Source organism: Macadamia integrifolia, unplaced genomic scaffold (assembly GCF_013358625.1).
Source record: "Macadamia integrifolia cultivar HAES 741 unplaced genomic scaffold, SCU_Mint_v3 scaffold108, whole genome shotgun sequence".
In the NCBI taxonomy this organism is placed as follows: Eukaryota; Viridiplantae; Streptophyta; class Magnoliopsida; order Proteales; family Proteaceae; genus Macadamia; species Macadamia integrifolia.
Window position 1 is genome coordinate 486,688 of NW_024868077.1, and position 23,437 is coordinate 510,124.

Here is a 23,437-nt window from a genome sequence, read left to right on the forward strand (position 1 = left end):
AAACATGAATTGTAGGAGCTCAAACATTATGGACGAGTTGTCTTGATCACTCTCATTAGCCAAGGCAAATATTTGGGAAACGATCATATCATAGTTGCCATTTGATAGTAAACCAAGCGGAGCCGTGGGCTCGTTTTGACGGCTCTTGCAGAAAACCCTAGCTCCCTGGAGCATCGTCCCCTGCCCCATGGCCAATCCTCCACCTCCTAAGGAGGATCGACCACCAGGCCCCTCTCCCTCTTCCACGACCAACGCTGTTGGGCTAGGGAAGCTATCGTTTGCTGCGGCTGTTGCAGAGGGCACAATTCACTGAAATTGAGCCGCAATCTACGTTCGTTTATTTCTTAAGAAAAAGAAAAAAAAAAAAAAAGAGCTTTCTAAAGTTGGAAAGCTGTTCCTCTTTATTTGCATACACGCAAGCTCGCCAGGTTAGTTACTTAGGGATTTAGCGTCTTAGTCTCTTACCACTCTCATACACCGAGCTAGGAGCTACTAACCTATACTACATAACACACTCTTTTTTGTAGAACTTTAGAAGCCAACGAAGTCCAGAATGGAGACGAGAGGCTGTTGTTGCTTGGTGGAGCGGGGCGACTGTTGCTGGTGCTGCCTGGGCCCAGGAAAGAAGATAGACTCGTCCTGGCTGTTAAATAACTCTTCTACCTCTTTCCTTGAAGCGGCAAACGCTAGCTCCATTGCCTGTGGCTCTATCTGCTGCAGCACGTTCCTCTCTCTCCCCGCGAGGAAGTTCTCGTGGTTGTTTTGGGCATTGATTCCAAATGCAAAAAGCAGCAGGTTTTCGTTTCCGGATGAAACGAAGACGACGGGATGACCTGCCAGAACAACAATGGCCTCTCTCTTCGACAAACGTGCTCTAACCTGCTCATAGTGCACCTCCTCTTCCTCCTCATGCCTTTTCCCTCCACCGCGGCCGCCGTGTCTTCCCGACAAGTGAGGGCATGCCATTTCCACATCTGCCTCTCCACTAGCCACCACTACCACCTTTGTAGACCTAGTGTTGAAGAAGGGACCCATCATGGATCCCTGGGTGATGTTGGCTATGAAAACTGATACGTCCATGTCTTGGAGTTGCCTGTAGTCCTCAGGTTTGACTTCGTAGGCTTGACCGTATTTGTTGGAGTACAGTGGCCTTTTGTTGAACAGATTGTAAGGTCCCCTGCTTGATTCACCACCTCTCCTTATATGCCAGCGTCGTGACTCTGAGTCATCTCGAGTCAACTCCCTGATCTGCTCCTGTGACGCCCTAATTATCACTCCCTCCCTTTGCTGTCCAAGCACCCCACGCAGCCTCTCTGTTTGTGTGTTGAGCGCAGCCTCGAGAATCTCTTTGCTGAAGGTACTGAGGTACGGCTCTGGGTTTTGGCCTCCAGCTGGGAAGAATTCCTTGTATTGGCCAGGAGTGGATATGGTCTGTAAGAACTTGGCTATGTGGAGCCTCTCGTTGTTGTCTCGGTTGATTAAGTAGAATGTGGTTCCAGCTGGGATTCTGATTACGTCTCCACACTCGAGGTTGTAGGATTCTCTGTTGTCACGGTGGATCATTTTGAGGGCTCCTCTCCCTGTGATTGGAATTTAAAACTAATCAGTCACCAACAAAATAGAAGAAATGAAGACGACCTCAGAAATCCAACAATAGATTGATAACAATGCATAAGAACCACAAAAGGGCACCAACCACTTTTCTGTCTACCCACTACTTTCCTCAAACTGAACTCCGAGTCCTAAGGAAAGAGAGCTAATTCGGACTCGAAAAGAGTTACCTCCGATGACCAAGAGAATGGCATCTGCATCCAAGTGGGTAGGGAGCACGAAGGCGTTGGGGTTAGCCTCGAGGAGCACCAAGCGATAGTTTTTTAGTGCGCGTAGAAGCTTGGATCTACCATAGAAGTTCTCCAGAACTGAGATGTGGCCTTCCTCGGTCCTGAACCTTGTACTTAAGCTTCGTTCGTCGAAGTAGTAGGGGTTGTCGCTTTGCTTCTCTTCTCCCTCCTCGTATCTGCCGCTGCCTCCCCTCTGAGGGTTCATCAAATCGCCACCTCGGCCGTGTTGCCTCTGCTGCTCTTGGCATCTTCGCTGGCACTGGTACTGCAGACGTGGCTCCTGTTGTTCGCAGTGCCGCCGGCAGTCTTCGTACTCTCTTTGTTGTGGATCGCGTTTGTTATCTCCTTCCTTCATTCGCTCTTCATATTTCTCTTCGTCTTCACGTTGTTGCTCTTCATATCTCTTTTGTTGCTTACGTTTCTCCTTTTCATATCTCCTCTCGCAGCGTTGTTGACATATTTGCATGTGACGTGGCTCTGTCTCGCGCCGTTGGCAGCGCTTCTGACATTGCTCGTATTGCTGCTGTGGATCACGTTGTCGGTTATATTCTTCTTCTTCTTCACATATTTCCTTGCAGCGTCGTTGGCAGTATTGTTGCTGACGTGGGTCACTCTCCTGCTGCCTGCATCGCCTCTGGCATTGTTGGCATTCCGTCTGAGGATCCTCTTGGTTATCATACTTAGACCAATCTATATCCTCTTCAAATCTCTTATCGCACTGACTCACACACCGACGCATCTGGCCTGATGTCTCTAACTGCATGCATTGCCGTTTGCACTCCTCGTAGTCCTGCCTGTCAATTTCACTTTCAGCAAGAGACAGTGTCGTAGAAAGAAGGAAGAGGGAAAGGAGAAAGAGAAGAGAACATAAGTTTGATGTATTGATCGCCATTTTCATAAAAGAAAAGAGACTGCGCTGGGTGAAGAGAGTGAGTGTTGCTGTGGCTCTATTTATAATGGCGAATTTGGAAGCTCCATTGCATTCGACATGCAGGTATACCACGTGTCTATCATATTCGGCCACATCGCCCTCCTTTTAAAGGATCGTTCTCGTCACCTGGCATCAAGTAGGGTTAAGACTTAACGGCACGAAGCGATGATCACAACGATGGCGGCTTGGATGCCACATGTGACCGTAAACTCTCGAACCGTGGATCTTTTGTGGAGATTGGAATTTACTACAGAGGCTCCAATGTTGACATCTGTCAAAATGAACAGGGTACAAGCTGGCAGTTTTTGTCGTCTAGAGGATTACTGTCCGTCCCACGTGATCTTGTCCAAATGCATGCGAACCCATATACGCTGCTAGTTCAACGTGTGGCAGCTTAAAGAGGACTTGGGGATTTCCACTCCCAAGTCCCAACCATTAACTGGATTTTGGATTCTCGTATGCTGCTAATTCAAGGTGTGGCAGCTCAAAGAGGACTTGTGGATTTCCACTTAATGGATCTTTGGATTCTACTGATAATTGGACACGTGGCAACCCAAAACGGCGTTGTGGATTTTCACTACGAATCGTTAAAGGTCATGTTTGCTAGCGAAGCGATGAGAAGAAAAGAAAAAATAATTTGGAAAATAAATGAAACGGTGAGAAAAAAAAAGTATGTATATTTGGTTATTATTAGATGAAAAACAGGAAAAAGAAAATATAAGTTTTTGTCCTTGTGTTTTTGGTAAGATTTTTTTTTTTTCTTGTAAAACATAAACTTTACAATTCCCAAAGTGAATCTTGAAATTCAAAAACTAAATCCTTTCTTAATTCAGGACATGCCAAACACAAAGTGAATTTCTTAAACTAAGAATAAAGTACAATCCTCTCTTGTACTTTTTTTCTTTTCTTTTCGTTTCTTATCTTCTCTTGGCTACGAAACATAGCCAAAGAAAAAAGAATCTGAAAAATAAAACAAAAGAAAAATTAGAAAAAAATGAAATAATAAGAAAATAAAAAAAAAATGTTTAGCTATCAATAGAAGAAAAGAAAAGAAAATAATTTTTTTTGTATTTTCTTGTGTTTTTTGCCGGATTTTATTTTTATTTTGCAGCAAAAGAAAATTTCACCATTCTCAAGGTGAATTTTGAAATTCAAAAAAGAATTTTCTCTTGATTCATGACATGCCAAGCACAGTGAAAATTTCAAAACCAAGAAAATATTACAATTTTTGTACTTTTTCATTTCTTTTCTATTATTTTCTTTTCTTCTCTTGGCTACCAAATACAGCCTGAAAAGAGAAATGAAAAGAAAAAATAATCTAGAAAAGAGAAGAAAAGAAAAAATAATCTAGAAAAGAGAAGAAAAGAAATAAAAAGAAATGAAATGAAATGTGAAGAAAAAAAAAAGTATGTAAGGAAATGAAATGAGAAAAAAAAAAAAAAGTATGTATATTTCACTACTGTTAGAAGAAAAGAAAATTTTATGTATTTTCTTGTGTTTTTGACTCCTTGTCTACATTACCCACGTCCAGATCCGCTTGGGAATTTGCAATGCCTTGCACCACCTCAATCCTAGCCTCCCTTTCCATGTCAGAACGGCCACAATCCCAATTTGGGGAAGGAAGTCGAGACTGCAAAACACTAGGAGAAGGTCTCCTAGATTGGGGGATAAAATCCTCCTCATTCTTGGTAACCATCCATCCTGATTTAGAAGCTTGACTATGCGAATTTTTTTAATATCTCTCACCAGCCGTTGGCCTGCCACCGCTACTACTCCCATTTATTCTGACCCCGTGGCCCTGCTGAATAGAAGGAACCCCATTAATGGCCACCAGAGCACCACCATAACCCTCTACTTCATCCACATAAACTACACTAGGGATACCCCAGTCATACATTCTATTCGACTCCCTAGCATCTGCTAATTTTTTGTCTCTATAGACATTGATGGTATGTCCAACTTTGCTGAAAAACCCGCACCTTCCTACCTTATCTTCATAGATAATTTTTTGTTTGAACCAGAACAGGTTATTTGTTCCTGGTAGGTGTCGTTCCTCATGTATCTCCTCTGGTCGTACCACTTCTTCCTCCATCACCCAAAATCCTGGCCGCCTCTACTTCCAAACTTCTTTCAGTGCTCAACATCTCTTTTTCCGCTTATTTCAAAACCCCCATACTTTCTCTTTCTCATTTCATCATATAGTATGTAAGAGACAATGTTCATCGTCACGATGCCAATGTTGGGTGGAGGGGGAGTTTACATGCCACACCAATGGTGGAATGGAGAATAGTATCATCCACACCATTCCCAAATGGTCAAAGTAGGAGAAAAAAAATAATAATGAACCCCATGTGAGAGGGAAATAGTACTCTGCCATCATTGTGGTTTTATCTCTAATCATTTGAACATAAATATTTATAAAAGTAACTAACTTGATGTTTAAGATCAACGCCCTCAAATTTTTAGCTTTTCAAGCCGTTCTCGTTGAATTTATTATACTCATCCATACAACAAAATTGTAAAAATTATGGGTTCTCATGTGTAGAACTCAAAATTTTGGATTTTTAAGTTCTATATGGCTCTGGCTGGTTACAAGGAAAATAAAGGGAAATTAGAGAAATTATATTCAATTAAAAAAAAAAATCTAGCAATCATCACCTAACATGAAATCTGTCACTAATCATAAGGATTTTTTTATTTATTCCTCAGGTGTCAAATAATCTTTTTAGCTAAAGGTAAGCAAAATATATTATAGAAGTTTAAAAAATGTTGTACAAGATTAGAGTCCAGGTATATTGTTCTCTTGTCCCCACCTTCGGCATTGCCATCAGTAGAGAGAACAAGAAATTCAATACATTGGACTGTGGTCCATCCTCCGCATTGCCATCAGCGAACGCACCAATCCAGTCTTTTTTTTTTGCTAAAGGTCAACAGATTTAAAATCCCCCACCTTTGGTGTTGTCATCAATAGGGGAAAATAAATCTAAGAATAGCTGAAACGAATTCTAGGTCTTGCATTAGCATTGTTAGCAAGCTCACAAATGATACGAGGTGGAAAAGTAATATTTAAAGTGGATTCTCCAATTTTTTCCACCTTTCTAGTAAGAAAGTTAGCCACTCTGTTTGCTTCACAAAAGTAATGAGAAATCTTCCAAGATATAGAAGCTAAGAAATCCTGCTAAGCAAACCAAGGAATAGATTGTGATTGAACTACCACGACTATCGCCGCCGAGTCAGATTCAATCCAAAGAGATTTGACCTTCAATTCCTTAGCTAAAATAATCGCTTCAAGAAGAGCACTGAATCCTACAAAATAGTTCGTCTGAACTCCCAAAATTTTCTAAAATGATCTCACACAGGAATCTTTATGATCTCTTAGCACACCACCTCGACCAGCTTGGCCTGGATTACCCAGAGAACATCCATCTACAATTAAATTGGCCCATCCTATCATTGGTTTACACCAATACACCTCAAGCATTGAAACATTTTTTCTTGGAAGAGCAGAAAGACCTAGCCTGCGACAACATATCAAGTCCATATGCTGCTTGATCACTCCTTGTAATGAATAATCCCCATCTTACACATCACACTTTACTTTGTCAAAGATCTGGAAAATTGACTTCATTGGTCCCCCATGGCATCTATCATTCCTTTCCTTCCAAATATTGTCTGCAACCACAACAAAACCAATAGACTATGGATCTCTGACAGCCAACACCCACCTCTTTCTAATCCACCAACGAGATAGCTCATGGAGGTCGCATGGATTAGGCCAAGAAAGTCCAAAACAATCTAAAAATAATTTCCAAATAGCAATAGAGTATTTGTAGGTAGTAAAAGTGTCGTTAAAAGATTTTGCATCTGAACCACACAGGTTACACTTGGAAACAATAGGGATCCCCTTCCCAGCAATGATATCATCTGTTGGAAGCTTCCTATGCAACAACTGCCAACCAAACATTGTTGCCTTTGGTTGCATAGCCTTTATCCAAACAAGAGAGAACCAAGGAATTTTTTGGGTTTGTACTTCTAATCTCATTCCAAGTGGACACGAGGAGAAAGTTCCTAAAGAAGTACAGGTCCCAAAACATTTATCTTCCAAATCAAACCGAGGAAGCCTTATCAATTTGGCTGCAGAAAAAGCATTTCTCAGAACAGATGAGCTAACGTCATGAATATTTCAGCTAAAATCTGAAATTATTTCTAAAACCTTTGTAGATGAATTTAGAAGGGGAGCTAAAGGTTAGCCACAAAATTCCAAAATAGATAGCTCTCTATAGTTTTTTTTAGGCTTACCGTTCTTTAAAAAGGAGCCTTGCAAAACTTACTCATTGTTGAATTCCCATGCTTCATATTCCAAGCTTGCTTGCAGAGAAAGGATATAATGGGGAAAATAGGTCTTTCATTTGAAGTTACAAGTATTTAAAATTTCAACACCTAGATACCTGGTAAGGAAATTGCAAGAAGAAATTCCCAGAATCTCCATAATGATATGCTTTCTTGCAGGAGGAACTAATCCCATGAACAGCTTACTCTTCTCCAGGTTAACATGTTGCCCTGAGAACTCTTGATATTTTGTCAAAAAATCTTTTAAATTTCTAACATATTTAACTGAAGCATTCATAAAAATGAAGATATCGTTAGCAAATCACAACGGTGGTCAATTGGCATAGTAGGAAAATAGGACTTTCATTTATTCATGCAAGCTGCCTTAAGATGATGCGCAGGGATCTCTGGATTGATCTAGGAATGGTGGGTCTTTCTACTGTCCCTTGGTCTGTTATAGGAAACTTTAATGCTACCTTGCTATCTAATGAAAAGAGGGGTCCTGGAAGATTTAATTAGAGTTCTGCGACGGAATTCCAGGCCATGGTGGATTCGTGCCAGTTAATTTCGATTCCCTCCCAGGGAAAGAAATTCACTTGGACGAACAATCGCAAGAGAGGTAATGTAGCTACAGTTCTGGACCAAAGCTTCTACAATGGAAAATGGATAGACTATTTCAATAGCATCTCTCAACGAGTTCTCCAATCCACTGTTTCTGATCACGCCTCCATTCTGATCTTATTAGATGTGATTCTGAAACCTGCAAATATACCATTTGGATTTCATAATTTCTGGATGGAGGATGATAACTTCTTATCTGTTATCAAAGAAGCCTGGGGAAAAGAGATTGGTGGTAAATTTATCTATGTTCTCAGCTAAAAACTGAAGCAAGTGAAGATGAGCATCAAGCCATAGGCAAAGCAGGTCATCCCAAATCTAAGCAACCACTGATTTGAAAACCATTCAAGATGAAATTGAAGCTTTAGGAATGTCGGATGAATTATTTGATAAAGAAGTTGATGCCAAAACATCTTTTCCAAAAGCTTCCCAGAGGCAAGCTCAACTTTAGTATGAGAAAGCCAACCAAAAGTGGATGAAGGAAGGGGATCGTAATTCCAAGTATTTTCATCTCTCTATGAAAATAAGGCGAGCTCGTAATCAGATTAGATCTCTTCAAAAGAGCTGGGTCTTGGATCTCTGACCAACAAACATTGAAGTCCTATATTTCTAGTTACTATGAAGCTTTTCATGGACTGCGCAAGTTACCACTCACTGAGAGCTTTTGGACTGTATGCCTCAGGAGTTAGGGGAGGATGAGAATGCTAATTTGGTGGATGTCCCTTCAAAGGAGGATATTTTTAAGGCGGTCTGGGATCTTGATCCAGATAGCTCTCCGGGCCCAGATGGCTTCTCAGGTAATTTCTTTCTTCGTGTTTAGGACATTGTGGAAGTATATTTTTGTAGGGTGGTGGTTCATTTTTTCAGGGTGGGTAAACTTCCTTTGTGGGTGAACACTGCTTTGTCACCCTTATTCCCAAAATTTTGGGTGCCCAATCCCTAAAAAAATTTCGTCCTATTTGTATGGGAAATTTTTTCTTCAAAGTTCTATCTAAGATCTTAGCTTCTAGGTTTTCTCTCCTTGTTCCACGCCTCATCTCTGAGGAACAAGGAGCTTTTCAATAGGGCAAATTAATCTCCTCTAATATTAGCCTTGCCTCCGATTTGGCTAATCTAATGCACTCTACTGTGAGGGGAGGGAGAATGGGCATCAAACTTGATATTCAAAAAGCCTTTGATTCTCTTTCTTGAGATTTTCTTTTTGCCACTCTTCGCAAATTTGGCTTCTCTGACCATTGGGTCTTTTGGATTCATGAGATTCTCTTATCTTCTAGAATTTCCATCCTAGTAAACGGTGGTCCTATTGGGTTCTTTGGTATAGGTCATGGCCTTCGTCAAAGAGACCCGTTCTTTCCTATCTAATTTATTTTGGATGAGGAGGTCCTGTGTAGAGGTCTCAAAAATTTATCTGAAATGGGAAAATTGAAGGCTCTCCTTGGTCCTTGAGGAGTCGTTATTCCCTCTCACCTGATGTTTGCTATGATATTTTTGTATTTATGAATGCCTCTGCTTCATATGTTATAAATCTTCAAAGTTTTCTATTCAGGTATCAGGAGTTCTCTGAGCAGCATAGCAAGTTATTTTTGGCAAGGTGGCTCCTCACAGAAAATAGTGCATCTCAGATCTCTTGGGTATTCCTATTTCTAGATTCCCAACTAAATAGTTAGGAGTGCAGATCTTTAAAGGAAGGGTTACTAATAACCACTTGCTACCTATGGTGGAATAAAATTAAGACTAAGCTAGCTGGTTGGAATGGGGAATTACTATCCCTGGCAGGTCAGGTAGAATTATTCAGATCAGTTATTTCTAGTCTTCCCATCCATAACTTTGCTATATACTGGTGGCCTCAATCATCTATCAAAACTATAGAGAGATGGATGAGAAATTTTATCTGGTTTGGTGATGTAGAGAAGCAGAAGAAGATTGTGGTCAAGTGGGAGAACATATGCAAGCATAAGCAGGAGGGCGGTCTAGGGATTAGGAGAATGCGAGATATTAATAAAGCCTACTTATGTAAGCTTGCTTGGCAAATCAAGCATGAGGATTCCATCATGAGTAATTTCTTCAGGGCCAGATTTGTTAATACAGATGGCACTCTGAAACATGGCTATAAGCCTTCCTCTATTTTTCCTAGGTTGAAGAAGGTGTGGCAATTCGTATCTAAAATTGAATGGTGGTTGGTTGGGGACGGGAAGAATATAAATTTCTGGCTTGATAAGTGGCTGGAAGGAAGGTCTTTTGCTGATGGGTCTAGCCTAAATCTGAGTCTTTTTAAAGATGTAAATCTAAAAGTGGATGATTTCATTCTTGACAATAGGTGGTGCTTCACTCCTATTACTTCCTAGTATTTAAAAGAGTCATTTGCCAAAGCTTCTCAGATTCAAGTATCAGACTCAGTAGATGTGTGCCACTAGACTCTATCCCCATCAAATGCTTTCTTTATTTGCTTAGCATGGGAGGAAATAAGGAAAAAAAAAAAATCCCAAGGTGGCCTAGTATTCCCCAATCTGAAAATCAACTCTTCAGCCTCGTCAAGCAGCCTTTGGTTGACGATTCTCTCACAAAAAATTTTCAATCGATGATGAGGTTTGTAAACGTGGGGTTCAGATATCTTCTAGGTGCGATCTCTGTGGTTCAGCTGAAGAATCTAGAATCCACATTTTCTTAACATGTAGCTATGCTTCTACTCTATGGCGGAAATTCTATAACCTCTTTGGCATTCACTAGCCATCTTTCCCCAAGATTGAGGATCTTTTTCAATGGTGGAAGAGAAAAGCAAAGCTGATAATATTTAAAGAGGTTTGGAATTATGGGGTTATTTTTATTCCCTATTTTCTGTGGATGGAAAGAAATACAAGATGCCATGATGGGGCCCCTCATCAAAGTCAGCAATGCTTCTCTATCATTCAAGGAGAACTCAGATCTCTTTCTTTTGTTTATACTGGAAATCTCTCTATATCAGATCTAATGTGTGCTAGGCACATTGGCATTCCTAGATTTGTTCGTGAAAGAAGAAAGCCTATGGAAGTCTTTTGGTGTCCTCCTCAGCCTGGTTGGACTAAGCTGAACACTGACGAATGTTCCTTAGGAAACCCAGTCAAGGTTGGTATAGGAGGTGTTTTCAGAAATAATGAAGTGGAGTTCATCATAAATTTCAAGGAAGCAATCGGGGTAAAGACAAATTTTGAAGTGGAATTTTCTGCGGTGATATCCGGTATCGAATATGCAAGGCAAGTGAAGTTCAGAATCTATGGATAGAAGTTGATTCAGTGGAAGTGGTGACTCTCCTTTCTAGAGGCTTGGTCAAATGGATTGTTTTCCAAAGATGAAGAGGGCTACAGCCCTATTTGGAATCAATAGATTGGAAAATCTCTCACTATTTTCTTGAGGCAAATTCCATTGCGGATTACGTTGCAAACTCAGTGGCAAGACTTGATATTTTAGATCTTGTGGTGGCATGGCCTCCTTTGATGGTTTTGGACCTTGAGCAGGATGCCAATATGCGTCCTCACTATAGATTTTTATAGTCTTTTTGGGTTGATTTTCTTGAAGGCTTATCCCTACTAATGGCAATGCCGAAGGTGGGGGTTATAGCTCTAAAATTATCTTTCTTTTTTCGCGTTGTTTGTCCTTGATCCTTTGTACTATTTCTTCTGTTCTTTTAATACAATTATTTGGACCTCTTAGTGGGAAAAAAAAAAAAGCAAATAGCAATTGGGTGGAAGCTGACTCACCTCTTGGATGAGGAAGGCCTTTTATTTTTCCTTGATGCAGTAATTTTTTCAGACCTCTAGAAAAAATCTCTTCTGCCAAAATAAAAAGAATGGGAGAAATTGGGTCATCTTGACACAATCCTCGCTCCACTCCAAAGTATCCACAGGGCCTCCATTTAAAAGACTAGAAATTCTTAAAGAGAATGAAATTTGATAATTCCAATTTAGCCAAGCATCAGAAAATCCAAACCTCCTCAAGACCTGAATGATAAAACTCCAAGAAATTATATCAAATGCTTTTTGAATATCAATCTTAGCACCCATACCTCCTCCTCTAGCAGCTGAGAACATCACATTTGCCAATTCATAGGCTAACGCTACATTGTTGTGAATCACCTTTCCTTGCTGAAACGCCCCCTAATCTTTAGAATCAAGTCTTGGAAGAAAAAAGGACATTCGAGTAGCAAAGTTTTGGAAAGCACTTTGCAGAAGAAGTTCCCCATGCAGAGGGGTCTAAACTTATCTTGAGATATAGCACCATCTACGTTGGGAATTAAAGCAAGAAACTTATTGTTGAGACCAGGATACATCTTACCAGTGATGAAGAATTCTCTAACAGCAAGCATAAAATATCCTAAAATAAATTCCCAACAACACCTGAAGAAAGACCCTAGGAAGCCCTCCGGCCTAGGCGAACTGTCAAGATCAAAGTCCCACACAACTCTTTTGATTTCAACTACTCCTGGAATCACATCCATTGTAAGGTGATCTACATCATCAATCAGACTTGGAATAGAGTCAAGCAAATCCAGATGATCAACCACTTGCCCCGCTCTTGTGAAATTCCTCATAATAGCTGCACATATAACTAACTATCCCATCTCTGTTGGAAACCATGGAACCATCAGAATTTTTCACCCTTCTAATTGTGGATTTGGTTCTTCTTATTTTTGTATAAAGGTGAAAGAATTTTGAATTTCGATCACCTTCCTTCAGACATCTAATTCTTGACTTCTCTGCCCATAACTTCTCATAATTCTGTAAAGCTACTAAGTAGGCTACCTTAGCATCCACCTCAAGAGCAAAAAAGGTGTCATCCATACCTTGAGCTTCAATTTGAGCTTAGACCAAATCCAATGCTTCTTTTGTTCGAGAAAGTTCAACATCAAAATTTTGGAAAGTATTCCGAGCCCAAGATCGAATGATTGGTTTCAAACGCTTTAATTTTTGAGTATGGATGTAAGTTGGAGAGCCAAATAATCATTGGTCCTAGGAATCTCAAACCATCTGAATGAAAGTAAGATCCTCCATCCAAAACTTATGAAATCTAAAAGGCAATTTGCTGACTTGGGGCAAGCTTCTGAAGTGACCATAATAGGATAATGGTCAGAAAAGCTTTTGAAAAGCTTCTCTGCAGAATAGTCTAGGCACAATCCTAGAAAAAAAAACTAAGCCAGGCTTCATTGCAAAACCCTTGTCAAGGACAATGGTCACATTCCCTCTATTCCTCAACCGGATAGAAGAATTTGGTCCCTCACTCAATTATGAAATTTCTCAGTTGGTTTACATGGGAGGGGATTAGATTGAGAGCGATGCGTGTCCCATGGCATAATTTTATTTGGGTTAAGGGTCTTTCCCCTCGTGCTTCTCTGTTTGGTTGGTGTGTGATGCATGGAAGAATTCCAACTCATGAAAGAGTGATGGCTTGTGCTATTTCAATGGCTTCTAGATGCTCGTTATGTCATGAAGAATCAGAATCTATGGCCCATGTATTTTTATCTTGTCGTATTTCAATAATGGTATGGTCTGATCTCCTTCAGGTGTTTGGGCTGAATTGGTTGGGTTTTCCCTCCATCCAAGAACTGTTTTCTTGGTGGAAAAGAAAGTCTCTCTCTTCTCCTTTGAAGCAAATCTGGTCTGCCTCTCTCATATTTGGCCTCTATCAGATTTGGCTAAAAAGGAACCGTAGAAGATATGACTCTAGTGATAGGCCTCCTGGCTTAATTACAAGAGCAATTTTTTTTGACTTGCAAGGGTTTGCCTATATTTCTCCAATGTTGGTTAAAAATATAAAAGAGTTACAGCTAACATCCTCCATCTGCCTTACTAGAGCGAGGCCCAGATAGGAGAGAATTTAAGAATTGTTTTGGGCACGTCCTTGAGAGGGTTGTTTCAAAATAAACATTGACGGATGCTCATTAGGCAACCCGGGCTACACGAGTGCTGGGGGAATAAGTCGAAACCATAGGGTTTATACTATGAGATGCTTTACCTACTTTGTTGGAATTGTTTCTAACTTTGATGCAGAATTCACTGCCTTCTTTGAGGCAATACAAATTGCCAAGGATCTGAATTTGAATTGGATTGAGGTTGAAGGCGATTCGCAAGCTATTGTGTGGTGCATTGTGAAAGGGTTAATTCTATGGAATCAAAGGCAAGTTTGGTATTCTTTTTTGGAATTTTTAAATAGCATCCAATGGAGTATGACTCACTGCTATCAGGAAATCAATGTAGTTGCAGATGACCTTGTGAAACATGCTACCGCGACCAGATCCTCTGTAGAATGGGACTCTGCTCCTAGATTTTCTACAAATGATATTGAGTGAGACGTAATGGAAAAGCCTAGGTTTCGGTTCTCGTAAATATTATGCTTCTTTTGAAGATGTAGTTTCAATTATTTAGATTTAATTCCCTCTCTGTTGATGGCCATGCCCAAGGTGGAGTTGGGACTTAAGTTTATTCAGATTTGTCTGTTTGGATTTCTTTGTATTATTCTCATTCTTTTTTAATATATTCTTTGCTGACCTTAAGCAAAAAAAAAAAAATCAAGCTACAAGAGTCAAACATAGCATCAAACTCCAAAGCGAAACCTAAATTGAAAGCAGCAGGCCCCTTTTCTTCATGTGTTACACCCATGCCCTAATCCGGTCTAATTTGAACTATTTTGCCAAGCCTCAGATTGGAGATAGGAAATACGATCGGGTTTTAGTGGGCATTGCCGAAGGGGTAGAGATGACCCCACATGTTCGTGTATTGTATGCCAATCTAACTGGAGGGGATTCATACCTTTCGATCCCAGACGGTAAGTAACTCGACTCCCCACACTTGATTTTCGGCACGCATCATAATTATCGAAAGGCCTTGAGCATGTTCGAGGGTAACCACCCATACGAGGCCAACCATGGGACAGCAAACTGTCTTGGCCACCAGAAACAAGCCACTGGAAGCAACCTGGGCATGAATCCGATGCCAATTTTTTATGGGTCCACAGGCTGCTGTCAAGGTTTCGATGCTCATGGCTCGCATCGTAAATGGTTTCGGATGATCCCAAATCATCCTCTACACCTTTCTCTTGATGTGAACACCTTATGGACCTAAATGTGCGGGTCTTCATGCCCCGAAACTCATTTTAACCCGATTGGTTCAAATGGGGTACAAACTAAACAGACCCTAAGGCCCAACTTAAGTTATAAGTTGGGAAATGAGTGGCATGAATCCTCATTTCCCTTGTTCCCAACGTAGGAGAGGAAGGAAGAAGAAGAGGAAGAAGGAGAAGGTTGGAGGCCCACCTTGGTGCCTGCTGCCGCCTTGTTATCGGAATCATTGTCGGAGGTAAGTACAACCTCTCATGCCACTCTCTCTCTTTATTTTGACCTAGGCAAAGCTAGGTATGGATAGAATCTTGGTGTACACACCATGTTAAGGTTGTAGGATGGGTGTTCTACCCTCTCGGGGTTGTTGCTGAGCTCAAACCAAGCCCAGTGAGCTCCAATAACATGAAATGCCAAAAGACCAACTAGGGTTTCGATCGTTCAATCGATGTATCTCCCAAACGGCTCAGTGGAATTGGGATTTTCTTGGCTTAGAATGATGCTAGGAACATCCCCTACAAACTACACGAAACAAATCCCGACAATCAGGCCCGAGCCAGAAAGCCCCAAATTGTTGGACTGTCTTGTACCTCCAACGAAAATAGCCCATCGGATCCACTGGGCCTATTTCTGATGGCATATTTCTAGTGGAAAAGGAGCCTTATGTGCTCTCTGTCACCTCCATCAAAAATAGATCTGATATTTCTAGTGAAAATGCCCTGTTTTCGGTGGTTGTTTCTGGTGACATTACTGTCATTGGGTGATAGTGTCTATATATTTTTTGGGTGACTTGTGTAGGTCCCTCCCGATGTTCCCGATGCGTACTGATGTACAATTCCCTTTGTGTCTAAGATAGTGATGCACACGTGCCCCAAAGTCAGAATTGATTTAATTGATCGGTGGCCTTACTTGAACCCCAAACCAAACAAAGATCAATAAGGTGAGGGATGGAGTGTTTATTTTTGAAATGTTTATTAATTATTTAATTGCTCACATGCTTAGAATTATATGTTTAATTGAAATTGTCATTTTATGATCATGATATGAATTGTATGGAGAAATGTATGTCCGGATCTAGTGTGGCCGAGGTGGAACCGGTACCGTGATCTCCGTGTGTTTGGATGGGTGTGTGTGTGTGAAACAGAATCCGACATGGCCGAGGTGGTACCGGTGCCGTGATTGCCTTATGCATGTTGCATTCATATATTGATTATATGCATTATAGTTAGTTGTAGTCGCGGGTTACACTTTGTGGCTAAGGTCTCACTGGTATCGTGTACTCCGGGACTGCATTTGAAAATAGATACGCTTCGTGGTCGAGGTCTTACCGGTGTTACGTAGTCCATACTCAATTGTTATTTGCATGCTAGATTAGGTAAATGGTCCCAGGTTACACTTTGTGGTCAATGTCTCTCTGGTATCATGTACCCGGGACTGTATTTGGAAATGGATTACATTTAATGGCCGAGGTCTCTCCGGTATCTTGTAATCCATACTAACTGTATCATTATGAAGGCATGTAGTATATATGTGGTTAGGTATCACTCCCTATGCTATGCACCCTTGCTAATAGGGGTTGAGATGTTAGATAACCCATTGTGATATGTTTGATGAGCCTTTTCGAAGTGCCACTCCCGTGGTATGATGTGATTGTAACCGGAGGCAGGATTTTGTCCAGCATAGCTGATGTGTTACGGGTGCTACGACTGCCAGGAGAGATTATCAGGGATTTGCTGGGTGACCCATGGACGCATACGGGGACCAACAGGCTTCTAATCACGGCTAGGGTTTGTATCGCTGCATAGTCGATGTTATTTTCGAGACGAGGATATAGCTTAATGCGCCGTAGTAGCATTCACCAAACTTAGTTTGTATTATTAGGTGAAAAATAAATGAACTGCATCACGAGTATCATGGACTATGTGTTTAATTTTCGCAATCATGCATCATAAATTATTATTGCTATCATCTTACTTGGATGTGTTTGACCCCACCCCTCACTGAGCCAGTTAGAAAGCTCACCCCACGTATACAACCCTTTTTAGATGTTGATGTAGGTACCGTGGTACCAATGGCGGGTGACCCAGTATCTTCTAGGTCGGAGTATGGTGTGAGTGACTGGTGGATACCAAAAGCGGAGGAGCACGATGAGGACTATGCTTAAGATCACTGTGCTTACGCCGCACCGTGAGATTGTACATCATATTTTGATATTTTTGGATATAGTTGTGGATTGTATATTTTCTTGAGATTATATTATATGTCTTGGATGAATGTAATAGAATAACTCGGTTATTGCTACTATATTACCATTAGATGTTTCCCCATTTTATTTATAATTTCGCTACTATACTCTGATTCCGCTGCTTATGTTGGTTTATGTTGTGAGATTATGAAAATGTTAAGGTACTGCTATCAGAGATCCTGGTAGGTTTGTGAGACAGGTACATGTCTTATTCACACCGTCGGTATTCCTAATGATAAGTTGGGTCTACTAGGAGTGGGGTGTGACATCATGTGATACTAGTATAGCATTGAAGTCACCCACAACCATCTATGAGTCAGCTATCGTAGACACTGACACTAGCTCCACCCACAAATTCCTTCTGATAGCCCTGAAGTTACTTGCATGAACAACTAAGACTATTATTTTTTTACTCTTCCAATCCACAGCGACTGAAATTTGTTGCTCTAAGATCGAAACTGAAGTAGGCTTTGGAATGCCCCTTCTCCATAGCACCGGAGTTTGAAACTTTAGAATCCCCGGAGTTGCAAATCAAGTCCGCCTCAAATCCTAGCTTTCTAAAAAAATGAACGAGGAAAGAGGAGGGATCTATAATAGGCTCAGCCAGACATAGCAAATCTGGACTCTTTTCTCCAACAAGCTTCCTCAGAGCCATATGCGTTGAGGCTTTCTTGAAACCTCTCACGTTCCAAAAAAGGACCTTTATGAATTATTTCTTAAAGGTCGTAATACAGCCAGACCTCCTGGTCTGCTACATAGTGACAACTCATTTCCCCTTTCTGTGCCTAGCACCTTCCCTCTCAACCGTCTCAGCTACAGCCATCAAATCATCAGCTAAAGAAATCTCAACATGGTGAACTTCCACTATTTCCCTCTGTATAGAAGACTGCGGAATAGATGAAATAATTGCATCAACTTCATTTTTTGATCCTCTTGAGTCAGCAACACTCTTTGTTTCAGAAGCCCCACGACCAAGAGAACCAAAAGGCTTCTGGTTCAACCCAGCAGTTCCCTGGGTCGGGTTTGACCCACTATCACACCCTCCTTACACATCTTCATCGAGCCGACCCATACTAGAGATTTGCACAACCTCGTTCGATATGGGAAGCACGACCTCAATATTTTGAATCTTATCTTGAATGGGAGATCCGTTAGAGTCAATATCTCCAATAATATTAGGAAGGTCCCTAATTGGCTGGGAACATTCCACAAAGGATCATTCCCTAATTGTCGTTGAAGGATCCAGTTGGGACACAACCGCCCCCACTCCACCCCATCGGCGCCACCACTACTGTAAGCAGCCCTTCCACCACCACCATCGCAAATCACCCTGCCCTCGTCGCCACTTCTCTCATTACAACCTCCAACAGCCTCATCAGGCGCACCGTCCCCATTGTCATTTATGTAGGATTTATTTTCTGATATGTCCCAATTGATCATTGATTGGGTTCCATTATGGAAACCCAATATTTGATTTGATTGCCAATTAGCTTGGATTCCATTAAGGATACCCACCTTATTAGTTTAGTTACAAATAGGAAAGATTGTTCTCTAATTGATTGGCCTACCTAAATGGGAGATGGGCATTGTGTTGTTAAAGGAGACTATGTCCCCTCTTGTATGGTTATATATTAATCTCACCCATTAGAGAAGTGCATTGAGAAAATACCAAGGGGAGAAACCTACTTCCAACAAAAAGAAGAAGGTTGCTTATTCGTGCAAGGACAACATTAATGGCTGCATCAAGCTCTGCTGGAAACAACACGCCATCGACGATGAATGGTATGTCATTTTTCCTCTTTTAGATTGAAATGGTTCATATTGTATTGGCAAGATCCTTATTACGATTTAGGAATTATTATGTTTTAAATTCTATCAGTGGAATCAGAGTTTGGGTTTGCCAATAGGTTATGGATCATTTTAAAATTAAGATCAACCAAGAAAGTACCTATTTTTTTATTGAAATTATTTATTATTGGGTATACTCCATTAAGGAGGCTAAAATCAACCAGGTCATAGGTTGAAATCAATCATTAAAAGGGTTGTAATAATTGGTTCTATAAATATGATTTTTATGTTGAGATTGAGATGAGGACTTTCCCATTATAAAGCATATTTTATTGGATTTTCTAAATTCTTTTAATGATTTAAGTATTGAGCTTTTCTTCTTTAATTTTATAGTGACTGGGTTTTATTTATTTATTAGGTGATTCGGATATGGGCTTTAACCCATGTAATGTTTGATTCAAATCAAACTTAAACACATTATTGTAGCCCGTTAAGCTCAATAGCTCATTAAGGGGTTTATTTGATCCAAAATCAAATCAAATTGAATCAAACCAAACCAAATCAATTTGGTCCGAATTGGGCAGGGTTGACCCGAACCCGACCCGATGGGTTGACCCATGACCTGACCCATCGACCTAGATTTTTGACCTGCCAGATCGGCTGATGACCCATCGAAATCTGGTCACAGTCGGTCAACTTTTTTGCGATGACAAGAATATTTCGACAGACTTTGTTTTCTTTAATATATATATATATATATATTTGTAAATTGAAAAAGAAATTAGCCTATAAATCTATTTGTTTTGATTTATATATATTTATGTTTCTTTATGTTTCAAGAAAAATTTTTGTGTTCTGTTCTAGAATAGTATTCTGTTTCTGTTTCTATTTTGGAATGGTTTTCTATTTCTATTATTTATGTCATTAAAAAATAAATTAAAAAAATGAAAAAAAAAAATTACATGTGTTTCTATTTATTTGTGATCTATTTATGGTAATGTATGTTTTCTGTTTCTGTTTATGAAAATGAGCATGTTTATGTGCTGAAACTTTAAGTAATAAGAAAACATATATTAGGGACAAACTTAACCCTTTTGTGAAGAAATTATTTATATGATAGAATCATTAAATAAGCACTTCTGCTGTGATTATGTATTCATTTAGAATTCGTTTTTGATTCCATCTTTCCCTATGTTTGCTATTATGGGAGAACTTTAAGATAACATATTGATGACCCTAGTTGCATTACACTTTGGGATAATTAAATAAATTGTTTAATGATGTCATAAATGAATAGATATTGGAATTTTAGGGATAAAACTAAGAAAACTAATGATTCAATTGCCGCCAAAGCGGATCAATCATGAAAATTCAAGGTGATTGAACTAAAAATAACTGTATCCAAACATCATTAAATAAATGACATCATAAAACCTTATTTTAAGGCATGAATGACATTCATATAGCTGAGAAGAGTGGGAGTATCCAAAAGTACACACTTCTCTCAATTGTATTGAATTTAACTGTTAGCCTTAAATATAAATGAAATTTTATCCCACAATTATTGCAATTAGTTTAGGGTATTAGTTCATGCAATTAGGTTGAATGGGAGTATCCAAAGGTACACGTTTCATCATAATTGTGATGGTCATAACTATTAACCCTAAACATAAATGTCATACATCAAATTAAAGATAATTTTTTAAGACATTGTGATAAATCATTAGTCCAACAGTTGAGTCAAGATGGGAGTGTCCAAAGGCACACATCTTTGCTTGACTGTTTGGATAGATTTCTAGTCCTAAAGGTGACTTCCAACACCTATTGAGTGAACCACTAGCATATTACTTTCTTGATCCCGAATGATAGATTGTACTGATATAATAGGTTGCTCTTTCTAGAATTACAATTTCTAGCATTATTGAAACTCAAAGCATTATTAATATGTTAGCATGAATTTATGTTTTCTTTCATAAGGACTATCACCTATGGCTATCCCTAATTCCATCCCCATCCTTACTGGCTCAAACTTCTCAGACTGGCACGAGGAGCTGATATACGATCTGACTGTTGTCAATCATGACTATTGTTTAGCACTAAGAAGCCAATTGATCTCGCTGATAAGAGTACTGCAGATGAGATCAGTCTTCATGAGAAGTGGACACGATTATACCAGTTATACCTTTTGTTTATCAAGAAAAAAATTGGAAAGGTTATCAAAGGATCGATCCCTGACTCTACTGATGCAAAGACATATCTGGCGTCTATTGAAAAGCAGTTCTCTACCATAGACAAGTCTCTTACAGGCACACCCATGGCCAAATTAGTGAATATAAAATATAATGGCAGCAGTGGCATAGCTGATCACATCTGTGAAATGGCAAACTTATCTCCACAACTGGCAAAGATGGACCAAATATTGAATGAACCTTTCCTAGTTGGGTTGATCATTCAATCTCTTCCTCAGAAGTTTGAACCATTCAAGATCCACTACAACACAAATAATGATAAATGGGATCTGAATGAGATTCAGAGCAAGTGCATTCAGGAGGAACAAAGATTAAAGTAGGCAGGAGGACAAATAGCTAACATGGTTTCACATAAACGTAAGAAGGGAAAGAACTTTAAAGCTGCACCAAAGAAGCATACATCCAATCCACCTACTGACAACAAGAATTCTGGGAAAATGAAATGCTTCTTCTGCGTAAGGAGGGACATCTTCGTAAGGACTGTCAGAAACGTCGAGCTTGGTTTGAAAAGAAGGGTAATAATTCTATCCTAGCTTGTTTTCAAATCAATCTCATTGGCATTCCTTGTAATACATGGTGGATTGATTCTGGTGCAATAGTGCATATATCGAATTCCATGCAGGGATTCCTTTCAACTCGAAGCCCAAGTCCCAATGAGAGTACCGTCTACATGGAGAACAGGAGGGAGTCTGCAGTTTGAGCAATCGAAACTTGCTGTCACACCCCGTTCACACTGAACCGGAGCGGTGACCGAGTTAACACCGGTTAACCCAAACCTGCCAGAATCATCAGATATTGTATTCCACCACAGCATACGCACAACTAATATAAGTTCATCAAATCAGCGGAAGTCTAAGTTTTACCTGTGAATAAATCCTATATACTTGATACCCGAATTGTGATAAAATAATTATATGCATGTGGGCCCGAAGGCATGATAATTACACAATAAAAGTACAATTCATATATCAAGTATATACTGGAAATCATCAAAATAATCAGAGTACACAGCTCGGCTCGGTATCAAGGCTAGAGCTCAGCTCGGCATCAGAAGTGGAGCTCAGCACGGCCTCAAAGGTGGAGCTCAGCTCGGCCTCAGAACTGCTGTCCCGCAGCACAACTCTCGCACTAGCAGTCGGCATCGTGCTCTAGCTCCTTAGGGGTCCACCAGTCCTCTTCAGAAAACTCGACTGTGGGACCCACCCCATGCTCCTCAGATGTATGACCTGCAAAATCATCTAAAAAGGGGTGTACACGTGGGATGAACTCACTAGCTCAGTAAGTGGTAAGATGGACCACACACAACAGTCCACACATCACAACACATCATATGCACTACATGCCATGCTATACATTTTAAATCACATCCACCTAAGCAACATTACTAAGTCCTTGGTTTTAGTGCTACTACAACCACAGTGCGCGTATACTCCGGGTACGAGCAGCGAACTCCCTCCCGTGATACGCCCATAGGGCTGTCGGAGAAGGCCCACCGTGAGTACTCGGAAAAGTAAAGACAATGCCGTCCACCGGCTCTCAACAGAAATGTAAATGACTGAAAATAAAGGTGCTGACTCCAGTAATTTAAAAGCAGTACGATTGGCCCTCTTGAATGTACCACCGGGGTTGCCGACTGTCCTACATGACTCGTCGGGCGTTATGTCTAACCGCCACAGTGACCCGACGACCGCGACCACTGCTTCCCCCCAAATGATAACCCAACACCTTAACCCCTGTTGGGAAGGGTCGTAGCACGGGATGGTGAAAATCCTAATACCGCATGCTCCTATATGACATTAGTACGATTGCATAGTACCACCGTGTCCCATTCCACGGGCCACCAATGCATTCGTTTCCAAGCCGACTACGGCATCTAGTTTATCAATGCATTATGCACAATGATGTCCACAGTCAACATATAAACATCTCATTCAATTGGTGTTTGAAAAGTAAACATAGCACATATGCACATCAATGTGTGGAATGACTAATCTACATAGCATATTCATGATGACATGACTAGATTAGATATAATTAAATGAATGTCAAACAATGCCTTGAAACAAGGCCAAACGTCCTCTCCCCACTTACCTGTAGCGTACAAGGATTCCCGTTCGGTACGGGTGAGATCCGGTGCGAATCGGGTAGGATTTAGTGAACCTAGCATAATTGAGCGGGGTTAGTACTTCACCATTTTAGGATCAAAATTAATGAAATCCGATGTCAAAATCATGTTTAGAATGTCAAAAGAAGGTCACACGTCCGATTTGGGTTCGATCGGACATAAGGATCACCTTCGGGGCCACACGGGGGGTAGTCTGGCCCACCGGTCCTACCCACCAGTTGTGATCG

The 23,437-nt window shown here is 40.4% G+C and overlaps 1 protein-coding gene across 1 annotated transcript; it reads right to left on the reverse strand.

Annotated features, from left to right (window-relative positions):
- Positions 1–378: 378 nt before the first annotated feature.
- On the reverse strand, positions 379–2,738 carry LOC122062631 (vicilin-like antimicrobial peptides 2-3). The gene is made up of 2 exons (XM_042626281.1): positions 1,782–2,738; positions 379–1,580 (listed from the first exon to the last, which is right to left on the reverse strand). The coding sequence occupies exons 1-2, from the start codon at positions 2,731–2,733 to the stop codon at positions 532–534; spliced, it is 2,001 nt and encodes a 666-aa protein (XP_042482215.1). The 5' UTR covers positions 2,734–2,738; the 3' UTR covers positions 379–531.
- Positions 2,739–23,437: the final 20,699 nt, after the last annotated feature.